The 12798-nt window shown below is 50.2% G+C and overlaps 1 protein-coding gene across 3 annotated transcripts in view; it reads left to right on the forward strand.

Moving 5' to 3' along the window:
• The first annotated feature begins 6546 nt into the window (after positions 1–6546).
• The window catches only part of SSH1 (slingshot protein phosphatase 1), a 59233-nt gene continuing 52981 nt past the window's right edge, over positions 6547–12798 (forward strand). Inside the window, exons 1-2 of one of the 3 annotated variants that reach the window (XM_045887454.3) lie at positions 6547–6745; positions 11735–11775. In XM_045887454.3, the coding sequence (XP_045743410.1) occupies positions 6677–6745; positions 11735–11775 (110 nt within the window). In that variant the 5' untranslated portion in view covers positions 6547–6676. Of the gene's footprint in view, positions 6746–11734; positions 11776–12798 lie in introns of those variants that run through there. The other 2 variants (XM_045887452.3, XM_054510480.2) reach the window with 2 other exon arrangements.

The raw sequence follows: 12798 nt of genomic DNA on the forward strand, positions 1-12798 counted from the left end.
GACCTCGCCTCAGAAGTCACACACCGTCACATCTGTGATTACCCAGGTCAGCCCTATTCATTGTGGAGAGTGACCCACAACGGCAGGAGTACCAGGAGATGGGGATACAGAGGGCCTTCAAGGACGGCCGTCATATGCAAATACCCATATTTACCCAATCAATCACCTCTCGTGGAACATTTAATCACTCCATCACAGGCTGAGGTTCTAAGGCCCAGGAAGGGTGAGTGTGGACGTAGAGTGTATTGCCTGTGGATGACCCACTGGAGAGCTGAGGGAATGTCTAAAGGCAGGCAGAGCCTCCCCCACTAACAGGGAAAACCCACAGGTTAAAGCAGGGGGGTAGGTAGAGGAAGGGATCCTTTAGCCAACATCTGGGAACACGGGGCTCTGAGGCTGCCTGACCACTGGTGCCCATCAACGCGCCCAGAGAGATGCCTTGTCCAGGAGCGCTGGGTACTGACAATTGCCAGATCCATCCCTAGATACCACGCCCAGTGACCGAGGCTTTGGGTCTCAGAACACCGTTCCCTGCACATGGGGGCACATCCAAACTGTTACCTCTTGCGCTAGAAAGGCTGACAATGTGCACATGGCCCCTGGGGGCTGGTTGGCCTGGGTTCAAATACCAGCTCTGCTCTGAGCCTCAGTTTCTGTACCCAAGGAAATGATAATATTAGGCGTATTCGATTCCTACAGCTACTATCACAAAGAACCACAGGCTACGTGGTTTAAACAACAGAAATCTGTCGCCTTGTGGCTCTGGATGCCAGAAGTCTGCATTTAGGCTGTTGCCAGGGTTTGCTCCTTCTGAGGGCCGTGGGAATCTGTTCCATGCTCCTCTCCTAGTTTCTGGTGGTTTGCTGGTGACCCTGGGTGTTCCTTGGCTTGTGGCAGCGTAACTCCAACATGGCAATTTCCCTGTGTGCCTCCCTCTGTGTCCAAATATCCCCTTTCCATAAGGACACAGTCACGTTGGATGAGGGCCCACTCTAATGACCTCATCTTCATTTGATCATCGGCACAGACCCTATTTCCAAATCAGACCACATACACAGGTCCTGGGAGTGAGGACTTCAACGTCTTCTGGGGAGGACACAGTTCAGTCCACTACACGAGGTAACATGAATGAGCCGGACAGCCGGCTGTTCCTTTGATGCGCCTGGTTACGTTCAATCTTTACACCCAATCCCTGAAATAAGTAAGTGCTGTCATTCGTATCCCCATTTTACAGAGGAGGAAGGTGAGCCTTGGAAAAAGGGCATGTCTGATCTGGAGCTCCACAGCTCCCAAGCTGGGATGGCAGGTTGAACCAGGCGGATCCCAGCGGCTCTATACCTCCCTGGTGGGGTTGTCCTGTGTTTCTTCTGCCCGAATGTCACCTTGTCCAGAGCTTTCCCTGACCACTTGCCTAAATAGCCCTCCCCATCACCCTCCTCCCCTTGGTCTGCTTTGTTTTTCTCTCAAATCCTTTTCACTACTTGACAGCCTATTTCATTTATCTGTACCTGATTTATTCTAAGAACTTTGCCAATATTTATTTATTTAAGCACAAGATATTTCACATGTATTATAGTGAATATATTTTCTTATATGTTGTTTGGCTATAGTCCCCCCCCCCACTTGATTGAATGTCCTCCAAACACAGTGACTGTACCATTCACTCGTGGACCCCAAATTCCTATGGACAGCAGAGACACTCCATAAATATCCGTGGAATGAACTGAGTAAATGAGAAAGTGATACAATATCCAAGAAGTATCTGGAATATATTGGATTATGACATTATAATGATTTTTTTCCTTACAGCATATATGCACGTTGGTTTTTATATTCATTTTCTATGACTGTTATCACCAATTACCAGAAACATAGTGGCTTAAAACAACAGGAATTTTTTCTCTTGTAGTTCTAGAGACCAGAAGTCTAAAATCAAGTAGGGCTGAGTTCTTCCTGAGATAATGAGTGGAGAATCCATTCGCTTGCCTTTTTCTGCTTCTAGAGGCCTTGGCTCAGGGTCTTGCTTGCATCACTGCAACTCTTGCTTTTGTTGTTACATCTCTTTCTGCTCAGTTTGATCCTACTATCGCCTTATAAAGACCCTTGGGATTATATCGGGCCCACCTGGATAATCCAGGATACTCTCCCCATCTCAAACAGCTTTAATTTAATCACGCCTGCAAAATCCCTCTTACCATGTCAGGTAACATATTCACAAGTTCCAGGGATACAGACATTTTTGGAGGGCCATTATTTAGCCTACCAAAGCTTTATTCCCTCTGATTTTCAATTACGAATAGTTAAGGAGGAATTGCAAATTAGTTTGCTCTAAAAGGGGAACTATCTGGACACCTGGGTGGCTCAGTCAGTTAAGCATCCGCCTTTGGCTCAGGTCATGATCTCAGGGTCCTGGGGATCAAGCCTGCTCAGCAGGGAGTCTGCCTCCTCCCTCTCCCTCTGCTCCCCACACATGTGCTCTTTTGCTCTCGCTCCCTCAAATAAATAAATAAACTCTTTAAAAAAATAAAAAGGGAACTGTCCATAGAGTTCCGGAAGAACCTCTGTCTTGAATTCTAAAGCAGAAAACATGATCTTAGATACCAGCTTCACCACTCCCTAGCTATGTGACCTTGGGTGTGTCACTTGACAACTCTGTGCATCAATTTCTTCAACCATGAAATAAGGATCACAACAGTGGTGATAAAGAAATAAAGAAAGCAAACCAACCCAGGAAGGAATACTGGGGCCATAGCAGCACAGAGAAGGGGCACCTAATCCAGCCTCCATCAGGGAAGGCTTCCTGGAGGAGGTGAGCCTGGAGCCTGAGTGGGAGCATTCACATGTTAATAAACTGTGTCTCCAGCACACTCACAAAGCATTTTGCATGACACCTAGCAGACAGCAAATAACTCAGTAAAGTGTTGTTTTTAATAGTTGAAGGTAGCTTTCACTTCTCCTTTCCCCTCCCCACCCCTCTTAGGGCCAAGGCTGAGTCAGGCCCACAGGCCATTTGCACAAGAGGGTAGAGTGATCAGAATTTGAAATCAAGATTCAGTATCGAAGCAGGACAGGATCAATAACTGTCTTCCTGTGCTTTATTGGAGTCTGGAGGCAAAAGGAAAAATCAGTAAATACAGTACTGATGCTGTCTTTATTTAAAATGTTGATACTTTGTTCATCATGGATTTTGGCATTAAGTTTGACTCCCTAAAATATTGCATGAAAATATTTCTCAGGTTACTTACTGAGGTGGGGTCTTTTGGTTTGGCTTTTTTGTGGGTTTTGTTTTTGTTTTTGTTTTTTTTGTTTTGTGCTCCCTTAAATTTTGTGCCCTCACCCTGGTCCCAGCCCTGCCCCTGAGATTTTTCTTAGGGACCATGTGACAAGACAGAGATACTTATGACAATGCCCAAAGACACTCACTGTGTCTTCGGGATCAGAATGGGGATTATGGGATCCTGGAAAGGACCCTGAACCCAGACAGGGGGTTTTTTGGAGGAAGTATCCGGCAAGAGTTAGCTGTGGAAGGGAAGAGGGCCTCTCAGCTTGAGGAGGAAGTGAGAAAGGGTAGAGGTGGTCTCGGGGAAAGTGGGGGTGGGTTTAGTGCCTTCCAGGCCACAGGACAGGGTCTTGGTACAGATTTTTTGATAAGGGGTGGAAGAGAATAGAGAGAAGAGCAGAGAGATGACTTGGCATTTATGTAGACAGTGGTTAGATAGTGGTTCTCAAACTAGTCCCCAGACCAGGATCTTCAGCTTCCTCAGGGATTGTTAAAAATGCAAAATTTCCAGCCTTACATGAAAACAGTGCCTCAGAAACTCTAAAGGGTGGGGCCCAGAGGTCTGTGTTTTCTCCAGGGGATTTTCAAACACTTGAATTTGAGAAACGCTGGCCTAAGGTTCTCAACCCTAAAACCCCACATCGCTTTTACAAATAGTTTGTAATGATTACTAATTGGGAAGAAATTTGCAGATAATAAAGGCCACCTACACATGTGGTCTAAAACCCCCAAATCTGTTGGTGCCTGGGTGGATCAGTCGGTTAAGCATCTGCCTTCGGCTCAGGTCATGATCCCAGGGTCCTGGGATAGAGTCCGGCGTCAGGCTCCCTGCTCAGGAGGGAGTCTGCTTCTCCCTCTCCCTCTGCCCGGCTTGTGCTCTGTCCCTCTCACAAATAAATAAAATCTTTTAAAAAAATAAATAAATAAAATAAAAATTAAAAAATAAAAACCCCAAATCTATAATGCACCGACTGTAATGTAGACATAAAAGAAAAATAAATCATAGCAAAACACACATTTCAGTATATAAATACTTGGGCACAACTTCCCAGGAGGACACAGGAAAGTCTCAGAAGCTTGTGTCTGTTTTTAATGAATATGTTTGGATTTGAGAGTAAGATATTCATCAATCAACCGAATTTTGTCCCCAATTTTGTCTTATATTTGGTATTTTAAAATAAGCCCTGGGGCGCCTGGGTGGCTCAGTCGTTGAGCGTCTGCCTTCGGCTCAGGTTATGATCCCAGGGTCCTGGGATCGAGTCCCGCATCGGCTCCCTGCTCAGTGGGGAGCCTGCTTCTCCCTCTCCCACTCCCCCTGCTTGTGTTCCTGCTCTCGCTGTCTCTGTCAAATAAATAAATAAAATCTTAAAAAAAAAAAATCTTTTAAAATAAGCCCTGGGCGCCTGGGTGGCTCAGTTGGTTAAGCAACTGCCTTCGGCTCAGGTCATGATCCTGGAGTCGCGGGATCGAGTCCCGCATCGGGCTCCCTGCTCAGCAGGGGGTCTGCTTCTCCCTCTGACCCTCTTCCCTCTTGTGCTGTCTCTCATTCTCTCTCTCAAATAAATAAAATCTTTAAAAAAAAAAAAAAAAGAAAAGAAAAATAAAATAAGCCCTAAATAAGTGTGACTGTCGGTCAGCCAAGATCACAGCGACAAATGTAAATGTGCTGGGTCAATTACTCTAATATTAGGAGTGGTGCTGGCATCCATAAATTTTTCCCAAATGGTGAACAACTCTGGACAGAGCTCTCCAAGGATACTTTTCCCCTCTACTTAAACGTAGTTGCCTTTCTGAAAATTCAGTGAAAGAGACTTTGTGTTGATATCTAAAACAGAGTTAGGTTCTAGTTTCAGAGGATTATGCATGGGTTTCTCACCTACACAAGTGTCAACGGGAATGCAGCAATTCTTTGGGTGGACTCTCCAGTGCATTGCAGGACATTTGGTATTCCTGGCTCCTGCCCTCTAAATGTCAGTGGCCCTCCAGTCCCCATCAGCAAGACAACCAAAAATATTCCTACGATTAAAAAAAAAAAAAAAGCTTCATAGGGGCTGAAATGCCCCCACTGAGAACCACCTTTAATATGAATGGTGCTGAGAGCCAGATCCCAGGAAAAAGCAGGAAGTCCTCACCCCTGGATCTGTGGGAGGGATCCAGGAGGCTGCCTGGGTTTCTGGTTGGGCAATGAGCTGGCGGGTAGAGCCCTTTGCAAAAATGCAGCATTGGACCATGCCATCTGTGGGTGCTTGTGCAGTGTGCACGCAGAGGCAGAAGAGAAGGAGGGCTTTTTGGAAATCAGAGAGAAGCTTCCTACCACTGAATCGAGCCAGTACCACCTGATTGGTATGGTACTCCACCTCTCCATCCCCATACTGGTCACATCTTCCCAAAAGGGCAGCAGCAGCCCCTACCTCGGTCTCCCTTAAACCCTCTGCCACACAGTCCATTCTCTACCCAGCAGCCTTAGAGCTTTCCAGAGCGCACCTCGATGCGCCACTATTTTCTTGCTTCTTCCCACTAGGCCCCAGCCTCTGATGGACAAACAACCTCCTTCCAGTTTCCCGGCCTTTCTGCCGGCCGTGTTCCCCCTCAAGCCCCAGGACTGCCTGCCCCTCTTCACCCGTTAATCCTGCTCTTCGGGCAGGCCTCAGGGCAAATGTCCCTTTCCCAGAGAAGCCTTCCCCGACTTCCCAAGGAGTTGGCTGGGTTTATGGACACATAGGATTCATATAAAAAGAGTAGCAAAATAACTTTTAAAACGTGCCTAGCAATTTGATTCACTCCTGGAAAATCCCTGAGGATAGGCCCGCTCTATCTGGCGCACTATCGACTCTTCCGTGCCTGACACATAGTAGGTGCTCAATATTTCACAAATGAATGAATGAATGAATTTCGGCAGACTGCCGGTCCGGGTTTCCATTCCCTGGCCCCTGCGCCGCCCTGCCTGCGCGGTCTCCGGGCGCCGGTTTCCCCGCCTGCGCCTCGGGCAAGCCTCCCGGGGCCGCCGTGCCCGCGGTAGCGCGCGGCCCCGGTCCCCAGGCCCGAGGGGCCGGGCGCGCGGGCGGGGGCGTGCGTGCTGGGCGCGCGGGGGACGTGCCGGGCCGGCCGGGGCCTCCAGCCGCCGCTCCGGGCTCCCGCGCCGCGCACGCGCACGCGCACGCGCGCCGCCCCGCGCCCCGCCCCCCCAGGGCTCCGGGCCCGGCGCGCGCCGGCGCGGGAGGCGGGGGGCGGGGGCGGCGGACGCCGAGGGGGAGGGGCGGGCCCGGCCCGGCTCGGCCCGGCCGCCCGCGCGCGGCTGCTGGAGCGCCCCGGGCCCGGCCCGGGCGGCGGCGGCGGCGGCGGCAGCGGAGGCTCTAGCCTGAGGCCTCGACGGCGCCGTCGCGCCGCGCCGCAGCCATGGCCCTGGTGACCCTGCAGCGCTCGCCCACGCCCAGCGCCGCCTCCTCCTCGGCCAGCAACAGCGAGGTGAGCCCCGGGCCCGCGGCCCCGGCCCGGCCGAGCAGCCGCCGCTCCAGGCCTGGGCCGCGGGTGCGGGGCGGAGGGCGCCGGGCCTGCAGGGGAGGGGCCCCGCCGTGCCACCGTGCCTGGGGTTACCGTGCGGGAGACCGCGAGTGTCACCCCGCAGCTGTGACCTCTGTGTGGGAGTGACTTTCAGCGAGACTGTATTGCGGCCGTGACCTCCGGCTGGGGGTGGCTGTGCATGAACTGTGTTTGTGAATGATCCCCGTCCGGGGGTGACAGTGTGGGAGACTGGATGCACCGCGGGGACTCCTAATTGGTGACTGTAGGAGGTGCTGGTTCTGAGATCTGTGGCCCTCGGGCTGGTCCAGGCCCTTTCCCCGTGTGCCTGGCTGTGTATGTGAGTCTGTGCGTGACTGTGGGGCCTGTCTCCTGGGAATTGTGCCCGCCTGATGCTGTGACAGAGACACCCCCCCCCCCCCTCCGCTCGCGCTCGCGGTGCCCTTGTGAATGTTTGAGATTGTTTCCGGGACTGCATGCCCCTGGAGGTCTGCCCCTTGGTGTGAGTGGCTGTCCTGTGGGGTGCCGTTTCACTGTGTGACAGTGACTGAGTGAGCTCAGGGCGCTCTGTGACAGGGTGTCTTGTCTTTGTGTGAGTCTGGATGTTTTCTTTTTGTAATATCCTTCGGGACTGCATGTTTGTGTTTATCTGGCTGTGTGGCCGGGGCTGATTCTGGGGTTTCTGTGGTTGCATGGGTACATTCTGGGGGTTAAAGCACATCGCTGCACCCTGCGGGTTTCTGTGTGTGGCACCCTGCGGGTTTCTGTGTGTGTGCGTGCCATCAGGCCTGTGTTGGCCGGCTCCTTCTTGCTCTGGGGTAGACTGGGGAATGGGTCCTCTGAGTCTGCAGTTGGCCTGGGCTGCACTAGGCTGGGGCCTCAGGCAGCTGCAGGGCTGACCCTCTCGTCCCCCACTCTCCCACCTTCTCTTGGAGAACCGTTTATGGCCTCTGGTCTCCACTGCTCTCCATGGCCAGGCTGAGAGTTGGCCTGAAGACAGAGCGGCTGGAGGAGGAGATTGGGAACTGTTTAGAGAAGGGAGAGGAGGCTGGAGGAGGGGCCATGCAGGCCCAGGAAGTGGCCTCCGCAGCATCTAAGCGATTCTAGCCCCTTCTCTGTGGGGGAAGTCGACTGAAAGCGCTGAAAGGTTTGTGTGAGAGAAGAGGAACTGGTTTTGGTGTAGCAGCCCTGTTCGTCCTGCGGGCCCCTGGCCTGTTTCACAAGGAGCAGCTGAAACTTTCAGAGTGGCTGTCAGGGTGAACCCCCACAGCCCCCTCCTCTCCTGGAGAGGCCCTTAATGAGTTACCTTGTCTGAGGACAGGATTCTCCTCGTCCTTCCTCTGCAAGTCGAGTGCAGGGAAAAGAACCCTGGTGGCCAGTTGCCTGCAGCTGAGACTTGAGGCTGCAGTGGCTTCTTTCCTCCCCACCCAGACATCTGTTCTCCTCCATCATTGTGATTACCGCCGTCTTGCAGTCTACAGAGTGCTTCCTTGCACTGCATCTCATACTCCCTTCTCAAAAACCGTGAAGTGGGGGCGCCTGGGTGGCTCAGTCGTCAAGCGTCTGCCTTCGGCTCAGGTCATGACCCCAGGGTCCTGGGATCGAGCCCTGCATCGGTCTCCCTGCTCTGCGGGAAGCCTGCTTCTCCCTCTCCCACTCCCCCTGCTTGTGTTCCCTCTCTCGCTCGCTCGCTCACTGTCAAATAAATAAAATCTTTAAAAAAAAAAAACCAAAACTGTGAAGTGGGGGAAGGGTTTGACTTCGGTAAGGGCTTATACAGAGGGGCTCTCAGCCTCGGTGTCGGATTCTAAACCCCATGTTCCCTGCATAGCTTACATCTGATCTTTTCCTTCTGAGACACATTTTTAAAATTTTATGTTATCTTTTAGCTGAGATATAATCCACATATCATCCGCTCACCATTTCATAGTGTATGATTCAGCGACTTTTGGTATATTCACACGGTTGCGCAACCATCCCCACGATCTGGTGCCAGAAATCTTCATCACTCCGAAAAAGAAACTGCATGCCTCTTAGCCACCACCTGCAGCCCCCCTCTCCGCACCCCCACCCTGCTCTCACCAAACTCTAGGTTCCCACTGATCTGCTTGCTGTCCCCATGGATTTTCCCGTACTGGACATTTCATATGACCAGAATCCTACAATATGTGACTTTTTGTGTCTGGTTTCTGCCACTTAGCATGATGTCTACAGGGTTCATCCATGTCGTAGCACAGATCAGTACTTCATTCCTTTTTTTTTTTTTTTTAAGATTTTATTTATTTATTTGACAGAGAGAGACACAGCAAGAGAGGGAACACAAGCAGGGGGAGTGGGAGAGGGAGAAGCAGGCTTCCCACTGAGCAGAGAGCCTGATGCAGGACTCCATACAGGACCCTGGGATCATGACCTGAGCCGAAGGCAGACGCTTAACGACAGCCGCCCAGGTGCCCCATTACTTCATTCTTTTTTATTGCCAAATAATATTCTATTGTATGGGTGTATCACATGTTGTTGGACATTTGGGTCGTCTCTATGAGACACATTTCAAATTATTATATAGAGCATTACTTTTACCAAGTGCCAGTGACCCAGTAAACATGAGAAAAAAACTCAAGCCACCTTTTTTTCCCCAAAGATTTTATTTATTTGAAAGAGAGCACAAGCAGGGGGAGCAGGAGAAGCAGACTCCCCACTGAGCAGAGACCAACATGGGGCTCGATCCCAGGACCCCGGGATCATGACCCGAGCCGAAGGGAAACGCTTCACCAACTGAGCCACCCAGGCGCCCCTAAGCCCCCTTTTTTTTGGCCGTTAGTCGATCAGCAGCATTAATTGCCCAGTGAACTAGCCGAGGTTGGGACCTTCCTTGGAAGGCAGGGCTTCCTTCCAGGTGCGGTGAGGCAGGAAGAAGCAAGACCGTATGGAGAGAGCAGGCACGTGCATGTGAACTCAGGAGACGTGGGTCTGGGCGGCTGTGCCTCTGGTCTGACCTTCCTCGGGCCTCAGGTCATGCGAAGGGGCTGGCTTCCCTCCCACGTGTGTTCTTGGGCATGTATAGCTTTCTTCCCCGGAATAACTGACGGCACGTTGCCTCCATTTCATTCCTGGGAATCCCGGAGAATGACCAGGAATTAAATGTCTTTGAGGTCCGTATCCCTAAATCACTTCCTCACGCCTCGAAATGCACCTCTTCTGAGTCAGAGACTCAGCAGAGCTGTTTCCTGACTCAGCCCGTTCAGCGTGGGAACAGAGGGAGATGAGCCTGACCAGCAAAGCAGCTCTCCTCTCTTAATTTTTTTCCCCTGCCCTCACGCCCATCTTTAATTATCTCATTTATGTCACTTTACTGTTCATCTTATCTCATTCCTTTGTGACAACAAGCAGAAGGCCCCACAGCAGATAAATCAATAACTTTCAGGAATGGATTGGAACGTTGTTCTTTTTGACAAACATTCAAGGTGACTCATTTTTATGGGCAGATCTCCAGTCTCTCTGTTTGGGGTAGGGGGGCGTGGTGGGTTGGGGTTGGATCAGGGTTTCTCAGCCTTGTCACTGCCAGTATTGGGGTCAGAAAATTCGCAGCCGTGTGGGGTTGTCTTGTGCATTGTGGCGTATTTAGAGTCATCTGGTGGTCCTCCACCCACTAGATGCCAGTAGCATCCTCTCAAAAGAGGCTCCCCCTATTGAGAAAAATCATCCCCAGTTGAGGACCACCGTGTTAGACCGAGCATTCTCCTCGAAGTGTGTGTGGTTGTGTGAGTTGTTTATGCTTCGCTCTGGGACGGAAGCTCATGGTCCCGTGGTCAGCGCAGCCTCGCCTGATGTGTTCCGTGTCTCCTTTGCCCGTGGGGCAGAGAGCGTGAGAAAACTAAATGACCGGCCACCAGTGTCCGGCTCTGCACGATACTGTACAGAGAGTATCTTCATGCTGTTTAGGGGCCCCGGGGCTCTCTGGCGTACCCCTCCTTCCTAGTTGGAACTGCCCCCTTTTCCCATCACCGCTGGCTCCTGCCTGGTCTCTGTCCTCATTCAGCCTTGCATCTCTCCCAGGGATCACTGCTTTCCAGGTTTCTCTTTCCTCTTCAATGGGCTCCTCTGTGGAACATAAAAAACATGCCAGGTCCCAGTGGTGCAGAGTTGTTTGGGCCCCGGGGGGGTGGGAGGGGGATGTTTTCTTATTTCAGGTTTCTCACTGAAAGCAAAAGAAAAATTTTGCAGTCGGAATTTAAGTCCCAGTTACTTTTAGATTCTAATCCTCTTGGCCTTTAAACTTTTAGAAAATATTAAATGTCAGTTTCTTTCGCTTATATAAATAAACCAATAGCCTAGAAAGTTTTATATTAAACATTTAAGCCTTTTTGAGAACCACCAAGAGCTTTTGAGACCCACAGACAGACTGGCTGCTCCTGACCCCCTTCCATTGTGAAAGATTTGCCTGGAATGGTTTTTCTTTTTTCTTTTCCTTTTTCTTCTTCTTTTTTTTTTTTTGTTAAACCCATGTGCTGGGTCTGAAAATGGTGTTGATCACTCAGCTATCGCCTGGCTTGAAGGAGGAAATCGATTCCTCTTAGAACGTTGTGCCCCCCCCACTCCCCTTAAAAAACAGGGTGAGATCCAAAACAACCCTGGAAAGTTGAGAAGAGCACGTTGAGGAGCAGTGCCAGGAAGGAGTGTCCAGTCAACAGGAATCAATGCACGACACTGTGAAAGGAATGTGAATAAATGCTGGGAAATCTGAAAAGTCCCTCCATGGAAATTTCTCGGAGGGACAGCGGAGCAGGGTTGCCGAGGAAAGGGTGCGACCGTGTGGACGCAGCCAGGTTTCCTGGACATCTGTATCTTTTTCAGACATCAGAGCAGAAAACGTGAGACATGTGTCTGAGGCTCATTGCTGGTGGCGTCTGGTGTGACATTCTCTTTCTTTCTCTGTAGTTGGAGGCTGGCAGCGATGAAGAGCGGAAGGTAAACCTCAGGTAAGCAGACTCCGTTTTCATTCCCAAGTCTTTCTTCCAAGCGGGTTGCCATACTCTTGTTCCTTTCCAGAAGGGAGAACCCACGGAAGAGAATACACCAGTGTGTTCAGTTAGAGCTGTGAAAATTATGCTGCAAGCACATCCGGAGATGGTGCTTTCACATTTGTGACTGTGTTTAACCATAAAGAGCTTTCATAACGTTGTATAACATTTTGAAAAGGAGGAAGATCGTTGCCAGAATTCCACCACCCTCCTTGCTTTGCCACTCTGAAGATCGTTAGGTACTTCCTTCCAGATTTTACCTTTTGTAAAAAAAAAAAAAAAATGCTCTTTGTCGTATGCTCTCGCTTTTCCATCCTGCTTTTGGTAAGGTGTTCCTTCTGAGATGAGCACGTTGCTGATGTGAAACAGACATCCCACCCCCTGAGTTTAATTCAAGGTGGGTTTTTTGGTGCTTGTGAGAAATCTCTTGGGACGCTCTGTTAAAAAAAATTCCTCAGACTATAGTCCTCAGCTGTCGTATTCACTAGTAGACCCCAAAGGCATTTTTATTTTTCTTTGCCAAAAATAAAGGCCTTCTTTTGGGTATTTTGTTTGCAGATTTAGCACTCCCTTATATAATGTATTCTTATTACATAACGTATTGTACCCTAAGGCGCCAGTCTTAAACTCAGACTCTTAGAATCTAAAAAAGTAAATAGAGTTTCAAGGATATTGTTCTTTGGGGGAAAAAAAAATCTGTTTCATCTTGTGAGGAAGAGGAACACCAACTGGGAAAGAGAATGTGTGTTCAGAAACTGGGGCCCACCATTCATTACCCAGAGCAGGATGTTCTCTGGTTAAACTCACGTGTATTTGAAGGTTCTGTATCTTTGAGCGAAAGGAGGGAAGATACTCCCTTTTATTGTGGCATACATTATTTCTAAAGATTATACGTGTAGGGAAATAATAGCCTGCGGAAATCAGAGGTCTTATTTCAGTGGCTGGGTCCTCATTTTAACGTTACCTTTGGGAACGATGATG

Source organism: Mirounga angustirostris, unplaced genomic scaffold, assembly GCF_029215605.1.
Source record: "Mirounga angustirostris isolate CCGP_5_RB_7025 unplaced genomic scaffold, mMirAng1.0.hap1 SCAF_14, whole genome shotgun sequence".
In the NCBI taxonomy this organism is placed as follows: Eukaryota; Metazoa; Chordata; class Mammalia; order Carnivora; family Phocidae; genus Mirounga; species Mirounga angustirostris.